This window comes from Oculina patagonica, chromosome 8, assembly GCF_052425735.1.
Source record: "Oculina patagonica isolate OP01 chromosome 8, crgOcupat, whole genome shotgun sequence".
NCBI lineage: Eukaryota > Metazoa > Cnidaria > Anthozoa > Scleractinia > Oculinidae > Oculina > Oculina patagonica.
Genome location: NC_135765.1, coordinates 32,376,238 through 32,403,277, shown reverse-complemented (window position 1 = coordinate 32,403,277; position 27,040 = coordinate 32,376,238). Strand labels below are relative to the sequence as shown.

At 40.2% G+C, this 27,040-nt stretch overlaps 3 protein-coding genes and 1 long non-coding RNA gene across 4 annotated transcripts in view; 2 read left to right on the top strand and 2 right to left on the bottom strand.

Annotated features, from left to right (window-relative positions):
- LOC144664444 (DNA polymerase alpha catalytic subunit-like) overlaps positions 1–8,425 on the top strand; it is a 40,934-nt gene extending 32,509 nt beyond the window's left edge. Inside the window, exons 47-60 of the mRNA XM_078525561.1 lie at positions 116–204; positions 347–381; positions 640–721; positions 1,064–1,140; positions 1,553–1,608; positions 2,365–2,493; positions 3,307–3,382; positions 3,996–4,094; positions 4,623–4,726; positions 5,041–5,121; positions 5,566–5,682; positions 5,832–5,948; positions 6,879–6,975; positions 7,558–8,425. Of these exons, the coding sequence (XP_078381687.1) occupies positions 116–204; positions 347–381; positions 640–721; positions 1,064–1,140; positions 1,553–1,608; positions 2,365–2,493; positions 3,307–3,382; positions 3,996–4,094; positions 4,623–4,726; positions 5,041–5,121; positions 5,566–5,682; positions 5,832–5,948; positions 6,879–6,975; positions 7,558–7,685 (1,287 nt within the window). The 3' untranslated portion in view covers positions 7,686–8,425. The remainder of the gene's footprint in view (positions 1–115; positions 205–346; positions 382–639; positions 722–1,063; positions 1,141–1,552; positions 1,609–2,364; positions 2,494–3,306; positions 3,383–3,995; positions 4,095–4,622; positions 4,727–5,040; positions 5,122–5,565; positions 5,683–5,831; positions 5,949–6,878; positions 6,976–7,557) is intronic.
- Positions 4,011–8,909, bottom strand: LOC144664445 (uncharacterized). The gene is made up of 3 exons (XR_013572808.1): positions 8,779–8,909; positions 5,809–5,943; positions 4,011–4,122 (listed from the first exon to the last, which is right to left on the bottom strand). It is a non-coding gene; the product is annotated as an uncharacterized LOC144664445 (long non-coding RNA).
- Positions 8,910–10,195: 1,286 nt separating this feature from the next.
- On the bottom strand, positions 10,196–10,927 carry LOC144664302 (uncharacterized; the record flags this gene model as incomplete). Its single annotated transcript, XM_078525404.1, has 1 exon — positions 10,196–10,927. A coding segment is annotated over one exon (489 nt), but the record flags the coding sequence as incomplete, so codon positions are not given.
- A 2,660-nt stretch (positions 10,928–13,587) lies between these two features.
- Positions 13,588–26,680, top strand: LOC144664434 (radial spoke head 1 homolog). Its single transcript, XM_078525551.1, has 7 exons — positions 13,588–13,742; positions 14,107–14,220; positions 15,127–15,232; positions 22,951–23,084; positions 24,330–24,422; positions 24,875–24,946; positions 26,337–26,680. The coding sequence occupies exons 1-7, from the start codon at positions 13,686–13,688 to the stop codon at positions 26,418–26,420; spliced, it is 660 nt and encodes a 219-aa protein (XP_078381677.1). The 5' UTR covers positions 13,588–13,685; the 3' UTR covers positions 26,421–26,680.
- Positions 26,681–27,040: the final 360 nt, after the last annotated feature.

The following is a 27,040-nucleotide window of genomic DNA, read 5'->3' as shown; positions in this document are numbered from 1 at the left end:
AAGAAAAAATTGTATCCTGACATCAGGGTTTACACGGATAAAGCATTAAGGTGCTTCCCAAGGCAGCAGCTTGCTATGAAAGCTTTGATAAACCGATCTTGTATGTCTACTTTAGGTGAAAAATGAGGTTAACAAACTGTACCGATTACTGGAGATCGACATTGATGGCATTTTCAAGTCCATGCTTTTGCTAAAGAAGAAAAAGTGAGTTTTACATATCAGATCTTCTTTTTTGTAAAGCAACTACTTCTTTGTTAGATAGTTTGCTTGCTTGCAATGACTATCTGAAGACTGATTTGTCATATCTTGGTATCTTTTAACCATAAATTGTTCTTTTTCTTTCAAGGTACGCCGCTATCAGTATTTCTGAGAACGAGGACGGTAAGGAATTATTTTTCTGGTAGACTGTTTCTTGTAAGTCATAATTTGCTGGCAAATTCCGTCAACGTCCTTCGCAATTTATTTGGAGGTATTATTTAGCAAATAATATAGGACAATTCTACCGTCAATTTATCGAATAGATTTGGTCAGAGATGTTGCACACACTTTGAAACAAACGTCATCAAATTGCAGAATATTCAGTTTTTCAATGTTTCTTTTGTAAGACACAGACCAACAAAAAAACCGTTTGTTTTTCAGGAACACTGAATGAAGTGAAGGAAATGAAGGGGTTGGACATTGTGAGGAGGGACTGGAGCGACCTCGCTAAGGATTCAGGAAAGTACGTATTTGGTCTCAAGTTTTAACGAACGAACAATCGACGAAAGCGAGCGAACGAACGGGCGAACGAACGAACGAACGAACGAACGCACGCACGCACGCACGCACGCACGCACGCACGCACGCACGCACGCACGCACGCACGCACGAACGCACGAACGAACGAACGAACGAACGAACGAACGAACGAACGAACGAACGAACGAAGCTCCAAGCCGACTCTTTGGATAACGAAAGAACGAAAAAAATGAAAGAACGTGCTAATGAACGCACGCACGCACGAAGGAACGAACTATACTTGCTTAATAATTGTAACGAAATCTTTTTTATTTTTTCTACGTAGTTACGTCCTTGCTCAAATCTTGTCTTCGCAAGCACGTGAAACAATTGTGGAGAATATTCATGACTACCTTATATCAGGTATGAAAGCTAGCCTAGAGACCTTTAGAATCTCTAATGACGTTGTTTCAACTGTAATTTGCAGTCCAGAACCTAAACACTTTAGATATTATCCTGACATGCCTCTTTTTTAAACATTAAAATAAACATTAAAATATATACTATATACAAGGCTAAAAAGAGTTAAAATGGTAAAATTAAAATGTTAAAACCAAACGTTTTCGGCTGTTTGCCATCATCAGGGTGATGATGGCAAACAGACGAAAACGTTTGGTTTTAACATTTTAATTTTACCATTTTAACTCTTTTTAGCCTTGTATATAGTATATATTTCATAAAGCGAACATTATGGACAAACATTAAAATGTTTAAACATAAATAATGTTTTAAACATTAAAATGTTTATTCTGAACATTTGTTTTTCTTATTTTAGTTGGAGAAAACGTTGCGGAGGGAAAAGTTGACATTCAGAAGTTCGTTATTAACAAGGTATGAGATCCCTTCGTCTTACAGTGGTTATGTAATGACTCCTGAAACTAACACAAAATTAATAAAAGAGCTAAACGATAAACCGTAGGCCCCGTCTCCGGGAGCTGTAATTTCGATAAACCGTAGGCCCCGTCTCCGGTATCTTCAGTTTTATAGCAGGGAACGTTAAAGGACCCACACACTATTCGCAAAGAGTAGGGCACTAAGCTCCCGGTGTTGTGGTCTGGCCTTTGTGTCTAGCAAATGACAGTATGTGTACAGCGCATTTGAACATATACATATGGAAAAAGCGCTATATAAGTGCTTTATCATTATCACTTATGATTTAATAAAGTGAGAACCGGTGCGATAAGCCAATCAGAACTTCTTATTAAAAACACGTGATCAACAGCAAGCGCGGGAAAACGTGTAACCAGTGTTGCGGCAGTCACACTTTAACTCAAATCGACTGCTTGTTTTCTCGTTGTTAAGAGAGTGTAGTTTTGTGCTCGATTATTTTCTGGCAACTAGAAAGCTCAGAAAATTGCAAACAAAACAATTACGTAATTAGCATGATTTTGGGAAACTCAGAAACATACCAGATTCGCAGAAAACCTAAGAAACAAAAAAAAGAGAGAACATATGGGAATGACTAATGATGGCGAGGATAGAAATGGTTCACAACCGGACAAAACAAACAAACTGCTATTATGACCAGTGACAGTGCTTCTTTAAACAAACCCCATATATGTTGAATTATTTTTTATTATCTTGTAGCAACTGACCAAATCGCCCCATGACTACCCCGACAAGAAGTCGTTGGCTCACGTGAACGTGGCTCTGCGCATGCTTAGTAAAGGAAGGAAAGTGAACGCCGGAGATACCATACCCTACGTCATCTGTGACGTAAGTACAAGGCGCAGTTTTAAGGTTGATTTTTTTTAATGACGCGTGATTAACGTGCGTCAACAAATGTAAATTAAACTGGCTTCAGTTACGTTCTCAAAAAGATGTTAACGCGGTGGCCTAATGGTTAGTGCTCCGTACTCCGGATTGAGCGGTCCGAGTTCGAGCCCTGGCCGGGGTCATTGTATTGTGTTTTTGGGCAAGACGCTTAACTCTCATAGTTCCTCACTCCACCCAGGTGTATAAATGTGTACAGGCGAACTGAATGCTGGGAAGTAAATGCGATCGACTAGCATCCCATCCAGGGGGGGAGTAGAAAAACTCCTAAAAGGTTCATGCTGCTGAAACCGGGATAAGCTCCGGCCTGATACCTTATTGTTACTTATTTTCGCGGGACTTGATTTTCGCGATTTTCGCGATTTTTTGAAAATCGCGAAATTAAAGACCCGCGAAAATTTATTTCAAATGTTTTCTATTGTACTTTTTATGTTAATTACGTATTTTTGGCCAAATCGCGAAAATTAAGTCCCGCGAAATATGCCTGTTCCATTTTCGCGAAATTAAGTACCCGCGAAAATAAGTAACAATAAGGTAGGCTACTAGGCAAAAATGCAGACTTATCTTTTAACTTACGTACATAAATTGCGTCTGCGAGAACGATTGAAGAACTTTCAACTTTATCTTTAGACGCCAGTCGGGTCCAGAACTTGGGAAGGAAAGGGTTCGCAAGCAGGAAAGAGCGACCGACTTCTATTACTTGTACTTTATATGTAGTGTGAAGCGTTTCTTTAATTTTACCAATTATATTTTTAGGATGGTTCAACACTAGCTGCCACCCAACGCGCCTATCATCCTGATGAGTTCTGCAAGTCGGACACTCTGAAGATCGGTATCCTTTGAAACTACGAAAACGCTGAAAACGGCAAAAATTCGTAGCTTAATGCCGCTAAATATACTGTCCCTTTGAATTGGGCACGTGTCACTGCATGAACCAAGAAGCTGACGAAGAATTGGACTTGTTTCGTAAACTGTAATTATTTTTGAATTTCTCATTGCATGTATGCCTTTAAAGGGAAGTATCAGGGAATTTTGTGTAATTTCAAAAACTAAGAAACATTTCAGTTGTTACCAAAAACTTCAAAGTAATGGCCCAGGTTTTGTTATAAATTACCAGCCAGTGTACTAAAACTGTTGACGAGTGTCTCTGACCATAGATGGAAAGGGTCGAAAAGAATAAATTTTTAAAAAAATTAGTCTAACCTTTTCAAGTTCTCGCCTTTTTGTTTCCAAAATACGCTAAAAACGATCACGATTTGCTCTTTTTTCAAGAATTTGGCTGATATCTTTCTCTTGGTGTTGTAGAATTATTTTCTAAACAAGTAGAGGTATAGCGCAGTTTTGACGAAACACAATCAAAATCCCTGTGATACTTGAAAGTTCAGTAACTTCGAATCGTCCACTTCTTGCCAAGAGGTTTTCTCCTTAACGTGGGTAACTCGCAGACGTGAAATATTACCTGGCTAATCAGGTTCATCCTGTTGTATCTCGTTTATGTGATCCTATTGACGGCACGGACGCCGCTCACATTGCACAGTGCCTCGGTAAGCAAACCATCTTCAATGAAGTTCACTATAAATGCATAAAGTTGGGAAATAAGCCAAGTTTTTACTCCACAACAATTATACAGATTATTATTTACAGAGGTCATGGGTTCGATTCCCGTTCAAGCCTGAAATTTTTTTTTCAGGCTTGCTTTTCTCAACTGCTTAAGTTGAGTACATTACTGCGATGATCTTTCATTTGCTTAAAATTATTGACTGAGCGATTTCCGACAGGATGGTTGCCAAGCGATGTGACGTATTTTCGTGACGTCATGCTCACGTGACGACTTGGGAATGCTTGCGCTGTGTTTTGATTGGACAATAACGTTTGCAAATGTGTCGGATGGCTACGGAGATTTGCCGAATGGCATTTGTATCCCCGATTATGCCATAAGAACTAACATTTTATTTACTGACTGAAAGATGGGTTGAATAAAATTCTAAAGAGGAACGTAAAGGAACTTTTCTGTTTGCTGTAAAATCACAGTTCAAAGTAGTTTAAAATATCGTGTTTTTTCGTTTACGCAGGTTTGGATCCGTCTGGTTACCGTGGTAACTCGGCTATGCATGATGACGAAAGTGACGCACTGCTTGGCGGCCAGGCCCAGATGACCGACGAGGAGAGATTTAAGGTCCGGTTAAGTTGAAAAAAGAATTGTTTAGTTAAAATTATCCTAATTGTTTTCTAGCTGGACAGTAAAAAATCTGCTTTATTTTGTTAGCAAGAAATGAGTGCGTGGTTTCCAGTTTGACAATAATGTCAGGATTGCGGAGATTAACGACTGGATTTCCACTCGATGGGGGAGGAACTAATTTATGGAAAACCGTTAGCAAAACATTGTATACATTATTACATTATACATTTGCCAGGTAAAAGCACCTCGATAAAATATCTAAAATCGCTCAAACGGAACTCTATTTATGATTTATTGTCTCTTTCATTCAGGACTGCGAACGATTCACAGTAAAATGCAAACGTCCAAGTTGTGGTCAAGAAACGTCTATTGAAGTACTGTTTAAAAACACTGTAAGTAAACGACAAATTGCGATAGTTTTCATTAACCTGGAGCGCTTTCCATTATAGTTGTACGGCGAAACTAGTTTTTCGAGAAAAACGGGAATACCTTCAGAGGTATTCCTCTTTTCTCGTTTTTACCGGAATGCTCGGAATATTACTTTCCTTTTTTGCTTTTCCGCACTGTTACCATGCTCCTCGATGAAATGCGCGGCTGGTCCGGTGGGAAATGAAATGGAGCGGTCCTTTCCACTGGAAAGTTTTCAAATGGGTTTGTTGAGAAATTGCACTGTTTCATTTGTAATAAAATTCATGGAAAGTGCTCCTTAACACTCTTTTACTTTTTAGTCTGTTTGGGTATAGTGTCTAACATTTTCAAACAGATTATCATGATTTGTGTTGTCTGTTTTTTTTTTTACATTTTTTTGTTTATCGATGTTTTGTTATATTTTGCAGTCACATCCCTTTGGCCTCAATGACACATGTCCCGGATGTAAGAACCAGTACAGCGCGGGCGCTGTTTCAAATCAGCTGACTGTTGCCATGCGCAAACACATTAAGGAGTATTACATAGTGAGTAAATGGACATGAAATTTTAGATACTTGTTTACGTAGCTAATGAAAAGCCCTGGTATCGAGAAAACGGAGATTCTAATGTATGCTAACTGAACGTTTTAAACGAGTGACGTAATAACCAACCTTTTTACACTTTAATTCGACAGGGATGGCAGAAATGCGATGATCCGTCCTGTGGTTACACCACTCGTCAGGTGCCCCTGACGCATCAGCGGGGCGCCCCTATGTGTACATCATGCTTCAGGGCCCACTTACACCCTGTGGTAAGGATAAAAATCAAAGTCAACGTGTTTCCCTATAAGGTGTTATTGTAATGTTTACAGAGATTTCTATTATGGGAACAATAGTAGGTTGATTTTGTAGAACAGTGTTCGACAAATGACAGGAACTCATTAGGAAGTGAGGATGACTACGGTAAAAACCCGCAAGTAAGAACCTATAAACATTTAAGAACCTGTTAGGCTAAAATTTGCAAATTAGATACCATATTTATAAGAACCTATTGAGCCTAAAATTTGAAAGCAGTTTCTTATTTTGTAAAAATTGATTAAATATGTTTACTTTTGGGAAAATATGATAAGTCAACATTCTGGATCCTCTTTGGAGATACATAACCTAGAAGCCTTATTACCCCAGATGCCATGTAATGCAAATTTTATACAAGAAAAAGGCTGAATACCACTAAAATCTCTATTTAACAACATTATAATTTTTTCCTCAGAAATTAAGAACCTAATTAGCCTAAATTTGTGTTAATACCCCTCTTTGTAACTGTTTAGGCTAATCTGAAAAACAATAGGTTCTTACTCGCGGGTTTTTACTGTAACGATGGCGAGGATGGAAATGGATTAAAATATGGAGAAGCTTAAGACGCGAGGCTTGCATGTAGAAAACTCAACAATAATGGTTTAATTTTGTAGAATAGTACTCGACAAATAACAGGAACCCATTAGGAAGCGGGGATGACTAACGATGGTGAGGATGGAAACGGATTACATTATGGACAAACTTGCTAACGCGCGGCGTCAGTTTTCAAGTTTCGCTCGGGTGAAATTTTGCAACAAACTTGTTGTAACGTAAATATTAGAAACGGCGTTCTTCCGTTTAGTTAGGCTTCTAACGAAAAGAAACGCTGACTAGAGTTGCGTCAGTTCAAACACTAACTTTTCTTTTATTGTTTAAATCCTTGTTAGTACTCGGACACGGCGCTGTACACACAACTTCTGTACTACTCACGCTTGTTTGACTATGAATACGCTCTCAAGAACTCCAAAGAAGACGCCAAGAAACGTGAGTCTTTTTTACACCCGCTTTTAGTGCTACGTACATAGCGGCTTTCTATCGACGTCCATCTTTCGACGTGCTTTACAAACACGACGGTTCGAAATCCTCCAATCACAGCCCACCAGCATGATCTTTTGAGCTTGAAGGCTCATTTGCATGAAACTGACACGGTATGCATCGGTTTTAATTGGCTCGTTTCAAACAGCACGTCGAAAGACGATGTCACAAGATGGATGTAGAAAGATAGCTATGTACGTAACACTGAAAGCGGGTGTAATTTCACTAATCTATAGTTAAGTCATCGAAAAAAGTAGCTAAGTTATTATTTCTTGGAATGGTCTCACTGAAAATACCAGAATTTTTTATTCGGTAAAACGAGTTGTTAGATGCGCCTTCGACTAGTCTTCATTCTTTTAACACGAGGTTTAGCATGGACAGAGTACCAGCTAGCTGTACCTTCATGAATCTAAGAGCTTTCGACGGTGTGATTGTGCGTTAGCAATACTTCTCTGACCTTTCTTATAGAAGCATTTGATAGAAAACAAAAAAAATATCCATTCCTGACGTTTTTTTCTCTTTCCTTTTCAGTTCCATATGACATGCGCAAGGCTCCGCCATTTTACACCGCTGTTCACTCGACTGTTTCCAAAGTTCTGAACACCAATGGCTATTCTGAAGTGAATCTTTCAAAATTGTTCAGTGCTTTCTTCGTTTAATGAATAAATAATTGATGCCGTAGACTTGAAGTTGAAGCCTTTTCACTGAAGAAAAGTGAAGTGTCAGAGATAGAGCGGTTTTCGTGTGACTATAAGAACTAATTTATGTTTTGCTGCTTAAAATAAGCTTTGCGCTTTGATTGGTTAAAATAAAACAACTCGTGCAACTTGCTGCAACCAATCCGCGCGGAGTTTTTGTGCTTCAGCCAATCAAATGCAAAACTCAAATCAATCGTGATTGGGTCGTGGGAATCTCCCGCGCTTTCCGCGGGTTGTACTTTTCCCGCGCTTTCTGTCAGTTCCACGCTTTCCCGCGTTTTTCTCTGGTTAAAATCGCAATATCATTAGATAAGAAAATCCACGTTTGACATAAAACGTTTTCGAAGCGAAAAATTGGCACATAAAGATTGCACTACTTGCTATAATTCAACAATAAAAGAAATCTTGGAAATGTAGTTACTAAACACGATTCTCGTAAAGGCTGTGTTGCCTTTGTATATATAAATATTTTTCTACTCAAGATCCACAATTTCGTGTTTATGTGTCGGGGATTCCTTGTGTGATCCCACATTATACATGTTTCTAGCGTAACTTTGTATATTTTTGACTTGTCATTGTACACGAAAACTTTTTCTAGGATTGTACTTCATGTGTAAAAATGGTATAAAGAAAATAAAACGCTTTCTATCTTCCTTGCAATTTTGTACTGAAATACATTGAATAAAATGGCTATTCACTTACTAGCTATCTGATTTTTTTTCAGTCTAGAAGGAGCAAACAAACTTTCCCGACAGAAATGTTTGGTGCGCGTGTGATGTGATCCTCGCAAAAAAACCGGCCCTTCCCCTGAATTTACCTTGCAATTAAGCCAGTGACACACTGGGCGATTTTATTCGCCGATCGCGGCGAATTTGATCGCCAGCGTTCGGCGAATAAAATCGCCGATATCTGACATGCTAGATATCGGCGATTTTAAACACCGATCGCGGCGTTTGGGGAAAACCGCAATCACACTTGGCGATTTTTCCAAGTGTGTCGCGGTCTTAAGTTTAATTTAACACAACAATGTAGTTGAAAAAAGAGATATTCTTACCTAGAACCTCTTCAGGGAAGGAGAAAAAGAATTCCGTTGCAGACAAAAGGGAGATTCACTTTAAATTTTGTACACTCGAGATTGCAAGTTTCATCTCTGTGAGAATAGTACAACAAAAGTGGAAAGCAAAAAAAGTGACGTTTCAATGGCTAACTTTCGCGTCACAATGAAGTGGCGAGAATAGAGCGCGTGAGACAGCGCGCGCGAGATGGTTTTCTTGATACAAATTCTCCTCGCTGGCCTCCATAGATTTTTAGATGCACAGGCTGGGAGAATTTGACAGTGAATTAACCCTATAAACGCTGATGCCAACATACAAATTCCCTCTGATTTCCATTATTACAGCACTAGTGAGGCATGACACGCGCAATGGTTTTCTCGTTGATCATTTACTTAAATACTCATAACTTGCGTACTTGTCACTACATTAATGACATTTTAATAAGAAATTTCTTATTGATCACTGAACTAAAATCTTCCTTCTTCTTCTTAGTTTTGTTTTACAAGACTTGGAAAAGAACCTGGTTAACGAAATGGTTTCAATTTTTCTTTCGCTTGGGCGCTGGCAAAACGGCTGCGAACAAACTATATTAACTGCCACAATCAAATGAATCTGATGAACTTAGCTATTAGATATTTAGAAAGTTTTATATTACTATTTTGGTTTTGGAAAAATATAATTTTCATTCCAAGCAAGCGTTACTTTTCGGACGTGTTTTTTCTTTTTTCGATTCTTTTATATAAGCAAAATGCTCGCCAGCCCCCAAAAATGTCATTTTCATTTCTGATTTTCATACATTTCTTTAAAAGTAACGGTAGTTCTCAGTAGTAAGTGGTACATCAAGGAGCCCCCCGCCGGGGGTGGGAGGGGGTACACGTTCCCTTGTTCCCAAAAAATTTCCCTTAATAATAATAATAATAATAATTATAATAATAATAATAAAAGCTTTTACTTTAAAAGCTTGTGTTCCCTTGTTCCCTAAAATTATTTTATCGATTTTCATGATCCCTGTTCCCTAAAATATCAGAAACACAGCTTTGTTCCCGTGTTCCCAACTTTATTTTTCTTTTGTTCCCAATTATTTTATGGCCATGTTCCCTTGTTCCCTGAAATCCCTGGGAGGGGCTCACCAAGGCAATATCTCTTCAATGATGAATTTTTAATTCTCGTAATCTGTGTGCTTGACAATAAATTGGCGTTGTAATGAGAAACTACTTGTTGGTCACTTTCGGGAACTGGAGTTGAAATGAAAGTTATAATTGGGAACCTAATAAAGTGAGAATTATGCAGGGAGTCATAGTTCAATCAAATCCTAAAATTCCATTCATTTTATCAATTATCATAAAAGCGTGCGAATGCAAGGCAAATCCCCGAAGACAACAACACAAAGAAGACTCCTCTTTATTTTATGCCCTCTGTTTATTTTTATTTGCGCAAATGAAAAAAACCCTTGCTTATGTCCCTTACAGTTTACAGTACTGCCATAAAATCAAAATGTTCGAACAACTACGTATGGCAGAATCTCAAAAATTAAGCGCTATTACCATTACAGTCAGTTCAGCCCTTTATTTCTTTAGTTTCAAGGCCCACGACAATAAAACGATATCGGAAGAAAATCTGCCCGGAGCTTGTAGTTAAACTCTCGCCAAGGCTAGCTCCTCAGACGTACAGACCGTACACATCACAACACGCTTTGCCTCCGTTGTCACTATCGCCCCGATTCAGCAAACCCTCGCCATACCATATACGCAACTGTTGCCCTGAGTACACCCTGTAGGGATGGGAAAAGGATGAGAGAACAAGCTCCGGCGAAAGCGAGTTGTATCCGGGAATCTTTGACCACTTCAGGAGTGATGTGATGAACTGACTTGCAGGCAAGATGATGTGATTGCCCGCAGTTGTTATGAAAACATTAATCATAACTTTGATGCCAGCATATGGATTGTCACCGCATCCCCAGTAAGACCAATGCGAAGTGCGTCGAGTGTTACAGGACACATAGCCATACAAGTGAACCAGTTTTACGGCCGCCAGATTGCCACCATATAGGGCGTTAAAACTACCATACTGGTTATTTCTCGCGCCAAAACACACCGGATGGTAATTCAGTTTAACCCAGCGATCTGAGGATGACAAAACATAATCAATCAATCAATCAATCAATCAATCAATCGATCAGTCAGTCAGTCAGTCAGTCAGTCAGTCAGTCAGTCAATCAACACCCTGCAATCAACTTAGAATCGTGAAATTTCTTCTTGATAAAAGATTCTTTGTACTTGAAATTTGCGCTTATGTACTAGCTTATGTATTCACGAGCTATAAGATGATTCCCGTCAATGACAAAATCCTATTGAAGTTGAACAAAAAAAGCCTTTACACGCTATTGGAGACCAATCTTAGGCCCTGTCCACACTTAAACAGCGTTTTCGGAAACCGAAAACGTAGGCTTTTCGAAAACGGTTTCAAAAGTTGAGAAATTTGTAAACGCCGGCAAGGTGGTGTAGTGTGGACGGCGAGAACGGAGCTTCTCGAAAACGCTGACGTTAAACAGTCATGCGTTGCAACGATGCGTACGGTGTAGAGAATTGTTTTCAAATTTATCCGGATTAGTATAGACGGAAAACATTTTATCCGTTTTCAAAATGTTCAAATGAAAACGGTGTTTATAATTGGATCTAGCACTGAACAAGATTCTAGCGTTTTGCAACGCAGCTTTGATATTTTGCAAAAACAATTCACGTTTTGTGATTTGGACGGAATGCAAAAAGAATTATACGACCGCAAAAATACTCGCTTTGCCTTTTAGTGCGCTTTTTTGCACTAAAAAGAATAGCAAACCTGAGGAATGTTTCCCAACTTCTCTCTTCGTGATATCGTGGTGAGTGGTCGACAGATCTGAGCTTTGTCTTCCAAGCGATTCTGCGTTCACGTCATTAATCTGATTTTAATCAGATTAATGACTCACTCTTGTCGACGGCATCCTTGGGAATTTTCGCTGCAAGCGAACTAAGAGTAAAAACGAACAGGCAAACCAAGACTGAGTTCATCGTGATATGGGAGACTTGGACCGGTTAATATAATGTAATTTTCTGCTAGGTCTCTACTAGCACGTTATGGGGTTTCACCTTCTTAAATGCCATTTTACGGATCGCGTTAAGACACGATTTGCGGCGGAAGTTTTATCCACTGAATATGTACAAATATTGACATCTCTTTCCTTTATATTTCCATAAAAATACATCACTTTCCCTCGCCATCGGACTTAACACATCGTTTCACAATACTCTGCCACTGTCTCGCGCGAAAATCTCCGTCACAAGCTACGTTTTCGAACAAAATAGCAAACTATATTTAGAAAATTACAGGGATGGCGTGTTTTGAAAATATTTTTTGACAAACGTCAACTGAAGCAGACATGAAAAACAAAATGCAAATTTCAATAAAGCTCTGAAAAGCTGACGGAATGACAATGTCTTGTTTTGATCCAAGTAATAGACTCCCTGACCGGTGACTCGAGAGAGGAGAAAATCAAAAAAAATATGCAGAAACAGTGAATAGATGAATAGGACGAATAGGGGTACGCAAATCCGCCGGATCGTGCCTATTTTTTGGCCAATCCGTCAATCCGCCACTATTTTCGTTCAAATCCGAATCCGCATTATTTAGAAACTTTCTGTGACATATTTTCACTGCGACGGACGGTAGATGCTGTTTTTTATGCCAATGTTTTAAAGACGTTTCGTTTTATTGCTTGCTTTTGCGCCAGCTCCGCCAACATACCGAGGAAGGCCGACTAAAATGAACCGAACTTCGTTTAGTATCCACGATCAGAGCTTGCTGACACGAAGAGTAAAAAATACGTGCCAAAATTCTCAGCTAATCCGCGATCCGCGGTATTTTCGAAATCCGCGAATCTACTCAACAGATCGCAAAAAAATCCGCGCTTTTTTAAGGCCAAATCCCTCGATCCCCGAATCTATTCACCCCCCTCGTTAAATATGTTATTTATATGTGAAATCTTACCTTTGTTCTGCAGTCGAGAACTGTTGCTTTACATTTGAAGCGGCGGCGGTTTCTAATCATTGCTCTTAACTGTGAAAAACGCGCACCTGGATAGACCTCGAAAAATTAGAAAGAAAAAAAAAACACAAAATCATTTAACTCCAGATAATACTGCTGGGTTCGAAAAGAACAATCATTGGTCTTTTAAATAACTTACTTATGTCCAGGATTGAACGCAAGTATTGTTAATGAGTACTTCATGTTTGACTGTGTTATTTGACATTTCCATATTACTTCATATTTGACAGATTTTGGTGTGTTTTGGTGAACTTTTATTAATGAGGACACTTTGTGATGCCTGTCATGGGGAACGTGCATCTCATTTGCGTTCAATCCTGGACATATCTGAAATAACTATGTAAATTAATTTCGCTTCGCACGTGATTAACTGATTAAACAATAAGTTTAATCTGTTTTTTTGTGTTAAATAAATGTAATTACATTTTGTGAATGAAAGGAAACGAAGAGTTACAATCGCTATTCACGTACTTTTTTTTGATGTCATTCTCTCCAATCATGGGCTCCTGCTCCAATTTGACACTCGGGTATTTTTATTCCAGAGTACTTTATTTTCACCATTTTTTCATCTTAAATTATTAGTCCCCATTGACTTTCAAGAAAGGTTTTTACTTTAGGTCAATCTGTAATGAATATATTAAATCAGAATGAACAAATTTCCAACCAAGTTACCAAAAGAAAGCGACAAAGCTAATCCTCGGATAACGCCAAGTCGCGTGTTTTCTGCGGCGGTGCATCCGGGTTCTTGACAAAATCGATCCGCCATATTTGAAATGCTGGCAGGTCTTCACCGCAGAGGAAAAAGACTCTTGAGAAGCCTTTGAAAATGTCGGATATTTTCGGTGTTGGCTCTGATGATTTAGACTGGACGAGTGATTTAGGGGTAAGTCTTGTCAGCTTGTTGTACTTGCAAACCCTATAGTGAAGATCAATAGAAACTTAAGACGAAAGTTTAAACGGGCATGACAAAATTTTAAACTTACGTTAAGCTTATTAAAACGTGAGTAAAACTTGCTTTATCTAGCAAATTAAGTTTTCGCCGACAACTTGTTCTTGTTTGAAGTAATTGAATTGATGTGAAATATTTGCCATTTAAATAGTAGACCTTTCAATCTTTCAAGCTCAGTTCTTGCAAACAATGTTTGCAAGTTTATGAGCTTCAAACTTTTAGCAATTCCACGACTTAAGCTTAAGTTTTCTTTCAAGTACATTTGCGCCATAAATGCTTTTCCTTTTTTCAAATTAAGGAATACGACGGCGAGAGAAATGACCTTGGAGAGAGACATGGCAAGGGAAAAGCTGTCCTACCGAATGGTGATATTTATGAAGGGTATTATGCTAATGGGCAGAGACACGGAAAGGTATTTTGGCTTTATGATCTCAAAAGTCAGTGGAGTGTCGTTTGAGACGTCAAGTGCTAATAAATGAGTTCTATTTTTGTTTTTAAATCTCGGCTTAAAACATGTCTTTTTAAATTAGCTTTTAGTCTTTAGAAAATATGTTTTAATATTGTAATGCGCTTTTGATCATTTCTATGTTAAAAAGCGCACTATAAATTAATATATTATTATTGTTATTATATTGGGTGCAAACTTCTTTTCTGAATATTAGTGATCGCATATACAACTGCATTTTCTCTTTTAAAGTTTTAATCCGGCGTTTGATTTAGTGGAATGGAGATTTAATTTTGTGTCACAATCCGATTCCCTCTATAGTGCATGCTTGCAGGAAATCATGGTAGTTGTATTCATCAAACCATGCGTGACACTCGGAAACGTTGCAGGTTGCTGAGTCTTGTGCATGGTTTGATAAATACAACTACTGCGATTTCCTGCAGGCGTGCGCTATAGAGGGAATCGGGTATTAAGAGGGTCCTAAACAGGGAGTGAGAGGGAAAGGGATAAATCTCATTTCCAAGCCCAAATTTTTCTCAAATCCCATTTCTCAGTCTATGTTTTGCCCAAATCCCAATCCCATTCACATTTTTGGGTTTGTGATTCCCAGTCCCAGTGACCCAAATTCCATTTTTCCAGTGAAAAAAAAAAATAGGCAAATCTCCTATCCCATTTAACCTCTTCAGGACCCTCAATTAACGAAAATAAAGCAAATCACCAACTGAGAACTTGTTTTTGATTCACCACCAAATTTCCAGAACTGACATTAAATGTATGCTTGGCTGCAGTACAAAGAATTACAAATACTTTGATCTTAGAGCTGTAAGGTTATTGACCAAAAAAACTAACCTTAACTTTATTCTTTCCTTGGAGGGTGTGTACCAGTTTCGAAATGGAGCTAAATATGATGGATTTTATGATCAAGGTAAAAGGAATGGCCACGGTGTGTTTGAATATCCTGATGGCTCTAAATATGAAGGTTTGTTTCACTGAAAGGTCTAAAATACGTTTTTATTGTTATCAGTAGAAGGAATGTATTGTTCAATGCAACCTTTGGCTAAACAGGGCCAACAGAGCATATTTTTGGTGTAGTGTTTGTTCACTACACTAATGGAGTTAGTTTGGTGGGGAAAGCGAATTCCGCTACGCCAGACGTAAACAATAAATTGCGCAGTCAAGTCGAACAAGCACGTAGACATACATATGCAAATTAGCTATTGTCCACGAATGTTCTAAAGCCATGGACGGCGGAGCCGGGGGGGCCCCCAGAATTTTTCGAAAAAATAAAAACTTACTAAGAGAAGAGTCTTTTAAGCCCACCCCCCACTTCAAGTCACTAGTCAGTCCCCCCCCCCCCCCCCCCCCAGTTGAAAAAATGCTCCGCCGTCCCTGAAAGCAATGGGTTAAAAAATTCGCGACAAGGCTCGAACGCGCTCTGGGCAATAATTGAGGGAAATAAGGTACTCGCAACATAAGATAACTGTACTTCACCAAAATAAACTGATAAAAACTTACAGTCAGTGTACAACTCTGTGAGATGGTAACAGATTACGTGTCAGTTTCACACGAGTAGTAACGCAAACAAAATACTTGATGTAAGACTTTTAAGTGGATTCCGGAGATACCGGCGGTAAAATGAGAGGACATTTAAAACTTATAAAGGATACACGTCACGCAAGCTAGCAGTAAGAGATTAATATTTGAGCTCTGGGCAGTTAATAGGGAAAAAGGTCATCGCAACATAAGATAAATGTACTGCACCAAATTAAATTGATAACAAACTTATAGTCAGTTGTTACAAGATGTAGCTGATTAGAATATCGTGATTAGAATATTTGATTAACATGTTAATAGTCGGATGTTTGTTTTATTAAAGTCAGTCTCTTTAGCCACATACTAATGTGCGTACCTATCTAGAGCGCATATTGAAACATGGTGGCAGCGTAGTGGATACAAGCATGAGTGATTCAGAAGAAACCACGTCCACAACAACCACAACAACGTCAACTTTGTCAACAACGACAACAACGTCAACAGCGCCTGTGCAGTTAACGACGACGACCACTACCGCGGCAAGTTCCGCACAAGCGATGTTCCCTATACAAGGAATTCACCCCCCAGGCCATCTGGATGTTAAAGAGAACATAGCTGACAATTGGAAGAGCTTCAAACAGCAATGGAGCAATTACGCTGTAATTACAAATATTCATCAACAGCCAGAAGCCTATAAAGTCGCTCTATTTCTCCACTGCATAGGTCCCGAAGCTCTCAAAATCTTTAATGGTATGTCGTTTGACAACGCCCAACAAAGAGAGCAGTTGGCAACCATTATCAAGAAATTTGACGAATTCACGATTGGCGAGACGAATGAAACATACGAGCGCTATGTCTTCAACAGTAGGAACCAATCGCCAGAAGAAACAATCGATGCATATGTGGCTACACTTCGCACGCTCGCACAGACGTGCAACTTCTGCGAATGTCTGCGTGACTCCCTTATCCGTGACAGGATCGTGTTGGGAATCTTTAACCCCCAAACAAGAAAACGACTCCTACAGGAACGGAAACTCACGTTAAATAAGTGCATCGATATCTGCAGGAGCACCGAAACGACCGCTTCGCAAATGAAAGCCATCTCAGGCGACAAAGCACCGGAAGATGTGCACCGAATAGACGAAAAACAAGAAAAGACGCGTCCTCCCCGTTACAAGCGAGGAAACGGCAAATATGATAAGAATGACAAGAGCAACAAACCCAGAAAATCTTGTCTCTTCTGTGGTGGAGTTCACCCGTTTCAAAAAGGAAAATGTCCTGCCTGGGGACATAAATGCCGTCAGTGTGGGGGAAGAAATCACTTTGCAAACAAATGCAAGAAACCTCCAAAGCGCGTTAATCAGATCTTCTCGACAGATCGTCCCTCATCGTCAACAGACCAAGACGAAGATGTCGACTACATAACTAGCATAGAAGTGGAAGGTGCCGCTGTTTGTTCTGTCAAACCATCATCAGATAAGAACAGTTTCGCCAAGGAGATCTACTCCCAAATGCATATCGATGACACGCCTGTTAAATTTCAAGTAGATTGCGGCTCATCTATAAATATATTGCCGAAAAGCCTCGTTGACAAGCGACACTTAACACCCACTTCAAAAACTCTCATAATGTGGAATAAAACGGAAGTCACGCCATTAGGCACAGCAAGAATCGTTGTCACGAACCCCGAGAACCACAAGAAATACTCCGTAGAGTTCGTCGTGGTGTCGGAAAACTTAACTCCCCTGATCGGTGCAAGAGCTGCACAACACATGAAGTTGATTACCGTACACTGGGGGAATTTCAAGTCGGTACCAGCGCCCAAGTGGAATAAAGCAGTGGTGCATCAGTTACTGACAGCTCAGCGAGTAGTCACGCAATACCCAGATGTCTTCAAGAGCCAACTCGGATGCTTTCCGGGAACGGTGAAGCTAGAAGTCGATGCTAACGTGCAACCTGTCGTGACCCCAACTCGACGGATTCCCACAGCACTAAAAGAGAAATTCAAACAAGAGTTAGAGAGGCTCCAAAGTCTAGGAGTGGTCGTCCCAGTGGACAAGCCCACTCCATGGGTCAGTAGTGTAGTCGTGGCAACGAAGAAAACAGGAGCACTAAGAGTGTGCATAGACCCCAGACCGCTAAATGCAGCCCTCAAGAGAGAGCGTTACCAGCTTCCAATCCTTGACGATATCTTGCCTGAGCTGGCAAAGGCCAAAATATTCTCGACCGTGGACCTACGTTCGGGCTACTGGCATTGCACTCTTGACGAAGAATCTAGTCTTCTTACTACCTTCGCAACACCCTATGGCAGATACCGGTGGTGCAGGCTTCCATTTGGACTCTCCGTGTCCTCGGAGATATTCCAGAAAAGAGTAAACCAGGCATTGGAAGGCTTGGACGGTGTTCTGGACATAACTGATGACATCCTGATATATGGTGTCGGTAACACAGAAGACGAAGCCAATGCAGACCATGACCAAAAGCTGCTCAAACTTCTAGAGAGATGCCAGTCACGAGGCATAGCTCTCAACCCTGACAAGCTGAAGTTACGTCGACAGAGCGTTACCTTCATGGGTCATGTTCTCTCTAATGAAGGCATCAAGATTGATCCTGAAAAGGCCAAGGCTATAATGGAAATGCCAAGACCTACTGATGTGGAAGGAGTACAGCGGCTAAACGGCTTTGTCAATTACCTGGCAAAGTTTCTGCCAAAACTTGCAGACAGCATGGAACCAATCCGCCGACTGACTCGCAAAGACGTAAAGTGGAACTGGACAGAAGAGCAAGAAGATGCGCTTCAAGAAGTAAAGCGGCTGGTCACTGAAGCACCCGTACTAAGCTACTATGACCCGTCCAGCGACCTAGCCATCCAGTGCGACGCAAGTCAAAAGGGGCTAGGTGCAGCCCTGCTCCAGAATCAAAAGCCAGTGGCGTACGCAAGTCGAGCTCTCACAGAAACTGAGACAAGATACGCCCAGATAGAGAAAGAGATGCTAGCCATCGTCTACGCGCTGGAAAAGTTCAACCAGTTCACCTATGGAAGACACGTGACGGTCTACAGTGACCACAAACCTCTCGAGGCAATCCTAAAGAAACCTCTCGCATGCGCACCAAAACGTCTCCAAGGAATGATCATGAGGCTCCAAAAATACGACCTAGATGTTCAATATGAGAAAGGGAAGAACATGCACATCGCAGACTTTCTATCCCGAGCCTATCTGCCAAATACAGAACACCCGACGGGAGCAAGCTTTGAGCATGTCAATATGGCCAGTTCCCTCCCAATCTCAGATCAACGGCTACAGGAGATTCGGAAAGAGACGGAGAAGGATGAGACACTGCAAATCCTCAAGTCCGTAATCCTGCAAGGTTGGCCGTCTGAGAGACACGAGGCACCAGCACAAGTGACGCCCTATTACAGTATTCGAGATGAACTCGCAGTGCAAGATGGACTCATATTTAGAAGCGAGAGAGTCGTCATCCCGAAGACCCTACGTGGAGATATGAAGCAGAGGATTCACTCGTCACATATGGGTGCCGAGTCCTGCCTAAGAAGAGCACGAGAATGTATCTTCTGGCCAAACATGAATGCCGAAATTAAAGAGATGATAGCAGCATGTGAGACGTGCAGAAAGTACGAGAAGTCTCAACCAAAGGAAACCTTGATGTCAGTAGAGTCACCGTCTAGACCGTGGGAAAGGATTGGAGTAGACCTTTTCACATTTGACAACAAGGACTTCCTCATCACAGTCGATTACTTCAGCAATTACTGGGAAATCGACAAGCTTAACAACACCCTGGCGAGCACCGTAGTTCTAAAACTGAAGAGCCACTTTGCAAGATACGGATGCCCTGACCAGGTAGTCAGCGACAATGGGCCACAGTTTGACTCTGAAGTATTCCGCAAGTTCGCCAACACATGGGACTTTGAACATACCCCCAGCAGCCCTGGCAACAGCAAGGCCAATGGTAAAGTAGAATCCGCAGTCAAGACGGCGAAGAATCTTCTACGCAAAGCCCTTAGCAGTGGACGAGACCCATACATGGCAATCCTTGACTACCGAAATACGCCGACGCAAGGAATGGATTCTAGCCCAGCGCAAAGATTGATGAATCGGCGAACAAAGACCCTATTACCAACGGCAAGAGCGTTACTCCAGCCTAGAGTGACGTATCCAGAAAAGGAAAAGCGCAAACTGGAAAAGAAACAAGAACAGCAGGCCAAGTATTATAACCGTGGTGCCAAAGACCTTCAAGAGCTAGCTAAAGGCGATGTTGTCCGAATGAAGCCATTTCGTTTGGGCGACAAGATTTGGAAGAAGGCAGTTGTCACAGCCCGCCTAGACGAGAGATCGTACACCGTGGAGACACCTGAAGGAGGTGTTTACCGGAGAAACAGAGGACACCTCAAGAAGACACAGGAGAAAGCAGAGCATGTGACAGCTGACAGCGATAGAGACATAGCCAAGGGAGAGAGGTCAGCAGCAGAACAAGCGACACCAGCCAATACAAGCAGCCCACCTCTAACAGTTGAGGAAAGTACTACCCCATTGGTACCAGCAGCGGCTGCAACAAGCACTTCCCCGAGGCGACCACCAGCGCCTGTAAGACCTCAGCGAGAAAGGAGACCTCCCAGTTACCTCAAGGACTATGTCTGCAAATAACTAAATCGGACTGACAAATTCATAGACCGGACTGACAATTTGCGATGATCACAATAGTTGTTTGATTTTTTTTAATTGCTTTAAAAATCCATTCTTGATCAAGAACCAATGAGCAATATGGACTGAGACTATTATGCGAGCTACTTATCGCTAAGCTTCGTGATTCTTAGATATCAATGTTAGACTGCTGATTGATCCGCAGCACAAGATAAGACTCTTACACTCTTTGTTTCTCTTTCTTTCATAAAGGGAAGGATGTTACAAGATGTAGCTGATTAGAATATCGTGATTAGAATATTTGATTAACATGTTAATAGTCGGATGTTTGTTTTATTAAAGTCAGTCTCTTTAGCCACATACTAATGTGCGTACCTATCTAGAGCGCATATTGAAACATCAGTGCCCAACTCTGTGAGATGGCAACAGATTTACGTGAGTAATCGCGCAAGCAGAATGGATTCCGGAGATACCGGAAGTAAAATGAGAGGACATTTAAAACTTATAAAGGATAAATGTCACACTAGCTAGCAGTGAGTTATTAAAATTTGAGCTTGCTGAGATGTCAGCCAGGTAGCAAGTTCATACAGACATCATTATATAAGAATGTCACAAGGCTGACTCTAATTATTTTCCGTACAAAAGCTACCTTCTTTAGTCACTGAGGTGATGTGCTTAAGTTTTTTTTAACAAAATTTATAGTTTGCTAAGTGATGCCATTTAACTAGCTACCTCCCTTAGTCACTGCAAGATCTGATAAACCGTTTTCAATGTGTTGGGGGAAATTCTTCTTTAGACAGATCACGTTATTAAAGAACGTGGCAGGATGACTCGAATTATTTTCAGTAAGTAAGCTACCTTCTTTAGTCACTGAGGTGATGTGCTTAAGTTTTTTTTTTTAACAAAATCAATAGTTTGATCAGTGATGCCATTAACTACCTCCCTTATTTACGGTGGTGGACAAAACACTGACCCCCAGTCCATGGACTACCCCCATGGACTACCCAAATGGACTACCTAAAATGGACTACCCCTAAAAAATGGACTACCCTTAAAGTACTATTCCGAGTGTGTACCACTTACTGAGCTGTTGTTATACACACATAATTTGCACTTACGTCTTACCTTGTTTATTTTCAAGCCGTACGTATCCCTCTAGCCGCCATTTTGAATATATTATACTAAATGAACATCCGCTGATCACGAAAGTGTAGACTCAAATCAAGCAATCAATCTTTGGACTCATAGAGACAGACAAAACAGGCACTGCACTGCACTACAGAAGATCCAAACTTTTATAAATAGTATCAGATAGTTGCTTGAGACGCATCTTAAACATTTGGTGGCCAGAGAAAATTTTTGAATGAATAACTTTGGCAGCGCAGCGAGGAGAACAGAGCCGGTAGGCAGACAGATCCTGAGGAAAAATAGTGCTGAGTCTGGGCATGAGTCTTCGCTTTTTGAGGTCCGCAGATGTATAGTGTAATTCATTCAAAATGGCGGCTAGAGTTGTCGAAAGTAACCGAAGTAAGTGCAAATTATGTGTGTATAACAACAGCTCAGTAAGTGGTACACACTCGGAATAGTACTTTAAGGGTAGTCCATTTTTTAGGGGTAGTCCATTTTAGGTAGTCCATTTGGGTAGTCCATGGGGGTAGTCCATGGACTGGGGGTCAGTGTTTTGTCCACCACCCTTATTTACTGCAAGATATGAAAAACCGCTGTCAACGTGTTGGCTGAAATTCTTCTTTAGACAGATCATGTTCTCAAATAACATGATAGACGTGACTCGTCTGACAATTGCCAGACATACAAGCTCGACTGGTGACGAGTCACGTGACAACTCTCTCAAACACTACACTGTCCGTACAGACCGCTCGTTAAGTGGCAGGGGACTAAAAAGTTCAATGTCTGTAGGAAAGAAGGGGTCAAATTACAGTCTTCTTACACACAGAAACTATCAGTTTTTTCAAAGAAAAGTGGGAGACAGGGGAGCCCCCCCTGGCTCTACTATGCCTCAGTGCTAAGGGATAAAGCTCTGTTTTGTAATTTTGTAGGGGGGATGGCACCTCAAACAATGTTGCAATGTTTGAGCAGTGCTAAGTAGGTGATTAAGTTCATCCAAAAATTTCTGAGCTTTCTGTTTATGGTATTTAATGCAAAACTTACTGATATAAATAATAAATCTCTAGGTTTTTTTAAAGTTTTAGACCCACTCAATGCACAGATGTAGCTAAGAAATCACAAAGCCAGCTCATTAACAAGCCCAGCTGGCTTTTCTGGCCTTAGCAGCTCTCAAAGTTTACCTAAGTCTTTGTTTTCATGTGAAATTTCAGCCGGATTTAAGTTCTATTTCAGCTGGTTAAATCAGCCGGCAGCCAATCCTTAGCGACACCCCTATCAGTGCTGGGCCAATTTATTTAGACACATATGTTCATGTTCCTGGCAAAAATTTGATATTCTTTCAAAACAGCGTTATTAAAAGCACGTATGATTTCTTCAGGCAGGTGGGAAAATAATGAACGACAAGGCAAAGGAACTTACAACTATGCTAATGGTGATGTGTATGAAGGGGACTGGAAAAACAACTTGAGACATGGAAAAGGAGTCTACACATGTACTGCAACTAAGCTCAAAGTTTGTTATCCAATAAAATGATTATACTTTTTAAGGGAGAGAGGGAAAGCAAGGCTAAGAACACAAAAAATAAGCCACTGTGCAGTGTTTCATGTGCAGCATCATCTAGTGAACTTTGAGATGGATTCCGCTGAAAGTTCCAGCAATGAGTGCAAAAATTAAGTACCAAAAATCTACTTATAGTTCGGTAACATTTTATATACTAGTTGAACATCTCACTGAAGTTCATATGTCTTAGTGACCCCGTGATAAAACTCTAAAGCGTTCTCAAGAAAATTAAAGGCAAACTTCGTAAAAATGTTTAAAACGCGCACCATTTTGTTTTAAACTGGTGCGAAACGTCCATTTTAACTGAAATGTAGATCATTTCAAATTCATTTTTCTCTGGCGGGGTCAGCTTGAGAGCTAGAGTTTTGGTAGGTTTTTGTTAGCTGTGCTCAAACTTTTACCATGCTACGAGATCTCTTTGCTAACTTTATTTTTGCCTGTATTGCTCGAATGTTCAGCGGAAACCATCTTAGATGCACAGTTCTAGAAAATATCCATACCCACCCCATGGAAGGTGCTGGAATTCCGAGGAAGTGGGGGGTCTCAAGGGCCAATTTTTTTAAGAAAGGGGTGGGGAGATTCAAACCTAAAAACTTTCCATGGGAGGGGTGTGGATATTTTCTGGAACAACACAAAATACAATGGAACCCTGGAACCCTTTTAATCGGAGCACCAATAGGCCAACCAACACCTGACCAGATTAACAGGGAATGACTGAACAAAAAAAGGACTGTACAATGTTCAGGCCAAAATAAAGTGATCTAATCTGGTGACACATTCTTATCCCCATAGCCCTTTTTGCTTCTCCTAGCCTGCAGGGCATTGGCACAAGAAACAATTCGGGCTCTGGAGACAAAGGATTTCCAGTTCTAAATTCTGGGACTTCTGGTCTTCATGTATATGGTTGTGATGTTTCAATATACTGTGTGAGAGAATCATGGCATTTTTCACTTATTTTCAAGATTTCTTTGTTTTTGAACAGCCAATCAAAAAAATTCGAATTGATTCAAAACTTCTATGTCCCCAGAGCCCTTTGTTTCTTGTGCCAAGAAAAAACAAAAAGGGCTGTGGGGACAAGAATGGTGGTGACATTAACAAGGTGATTGAAAGGCAGGTATTACAAAATTATTGAACTATTTTATGCCTATATATCCATTAATCTTGATAAGATGTAATCTTTTTTTTCTTTCTTAAAAGTATGATGGAAACTGGCTTAATGGAAAGCTGAGTGGTCCAGGTAACATGGTTCTACCAAGTCATGTCTACCTGGGATCTTTCATTGAAAATGTGGTGAGTAGCTTTATTACATTCATGCCACAATCACTGTTTTGCTCCATTCTGGGACAGGACCTCCCTTGTTTACTTAGGTAGTTATTGGAAATATTCAAGTAGTTTTGTGGCCAACATGTGACATTTTGACCTGGAATTTTGGTTTAGAATTATTTGTACCTTCTTTAGCATCCTACGCAGACGTTCTTAGGGCTCGTCACACGTTTCTCCCCCCACAAAGAAACATGTGACAAGCCCTGAGAACGTCTGCGAAGGAAGCTATACCTTCTTGGGGTGTAATTGAGTTAAAGCCTCACCCACAAAACAAAACTTTTTAAAATTTCCAACAATCAATCATACTACTACTTTTATGCAGGAGTCACCCCATCTCTTGATTGGGGCCGCAAATTTTTTCCATTTTTTGCTTAATTTTCTTCCAATAAAAATGTTGAGTTATGATTTTTACTTGTTAGCCTTATGGTCCTGGACGGTATGTCTTTGACTTTGGTGTTGAGCAGCATGGGGAGTACATCATCGGCGAGAAGGTATCTCAGGATTTTAAATCAGTATCAAATAAGATTATGTAAACACTTTATTCAGAATTCAGTCAGTTGACACTTTTTAAAGTCCCATTTACACACGCTAAAACATCGGCACAGCACGGCAAATTTTTGGCACTGTGACCAAACCATTTTGGCATGCAGGGTTCTCAATAGAAATTTCAGCAGCTGTTGCTGTGTTGTTTTCACACTTTCAAGTGACACTCGTGACAGGTGTTACGGTAACTGAGAACCCTGGCATGGCACTATCCATTTACACGACCAAAACAAGAAAGTTTACTCCTGCTAGGCTTGGTTCCAATTTTCATCTCGGCAATCCTACTTTCCACGGTGCCTCGATTTACCCATGCCGAGACTACCTTCTGGAGGTAGTCTCAGCACCCCTAACAAATTGGGGACTAGTGCCACATTACATTTGGGACCGGTACATTTACACGTCGATAATTGGGAGTGCCGTGTCTAAAATTGTCAGCACGGTGCCAAAAAATTGCTGTGCTGTGCCGTGCCGTGCCCATTTTTTTGCACGTGTAAATAGGGTTTTAAGGAACTTTGAATAAGTTGTGGAGATGCGGTGCACTAAATGGTTAGCACTACTTACTTAATGCTCTTTATACCCTGTGGGACATAAGGCAACAACAATCTCTTCCCATGTAGCCCTGTTTTGTGCAGTATGTTGTGCCTCCCCCCCATGTGAGTTTTATCTCATTGAGCTCAGCTATGACAGTTCAGCACCAGGTGGTTTTTGGCTGACCAGGTTTTCTTTTGCCAGATGGTGTCTGGGGCAGGGCAACCTTAGGGATTGTTAGCAAAATGGGCCTCAAATTGAGTGGTCCAGATCACAGCACTGGCTGGGGTCACTGTGTTGTAGTTTTAGTCAAGACACTTAATCTAAAAACAATCGTTTCAAAAATGGCACTTTACCACTGAGAAAATGTTCGTGCATAGCAGAATACCCTATGGTCATTAAAAGAAGTTCAAAAATGCTCTAAACATTTTTTTACAGTCGTCATATGAACAAAAAAATGTCTTTTAGTAATGTTCTGCAAATATAATTATTAAAAACAACTCCATATTAGGGGGCTTTATAATCTGGAGAAATTGGTCTGTAAAGAGCTAAATATAACCTAAATTGTTTATATTTTGAAGGGGTTTATTATCTGTAGGAATTTTTCATCTGAGACATGGCTTTTCAGGGGGGAGGGGTTAACAGGTCTATCAGTTTTTATACTATCCCTAAGTTTGACAGGATGGCCCTATTCTCCCAGAGGAGACCTAAGATAGAGAAGAAGAAGTTAAACAGGGCTGATAAACCTTGCAAATTAGTGGTCTGTTGCTGAAATAAACAATAATTAGTTGATATTTTACTTGTTTTCAGAAAACAGTCACAAGAGAAGAGGTACACATTGAAGAGATTCCTGTATGGAGATGTCAACCAGATCTACATCCACTTGGTTCATAGAATTAATTGAACCAAAACAACATGTAGTAGATTCCAAACGACAATGCTTTGGATCAACACCTTGAGTATGCTTGCTTAGGTTCAGTTGGACAGAAACATGTCATTATAACGCAAATTTAGTTCAGTGCTGTGTTTTTTAATTGTCAGTTCAATACAAGGGAGTTTTAAATGACTTCTTTTACTCCACTCTTGTGAAGGCTTAAATGTACATAAGCATGAAATATGAAGCTTTTATTAAAGGTATATGCCAACAAAACTTCTATTTTTCAACATGATTTTGAGCTCATTTGGTGTGCGTTGAAGTGACGATTTTCTATTTCTGGAACATTTCTGAGTGCTGAAAATTTAATTGCTTCTTACTGACTCAAATAAATTCTCACACTTAAGTTGGGTTTATGATACATTGCTCATAATTAAATCATAGCTCTCAACCAATCAGATTGCAAGAAATGACAGATAATTTGCAGTTAACACAACTACGTCTTACTGAATCGACTTGCAGGTTGAAATGTTACAGTTAATTTTGAGAAAATACCTATGGAATGAATGGGACACTTTCAGAATGACTATATTATGAAACTTGTGATTGTACACATTATGTGTAACATGTTAAATACTAT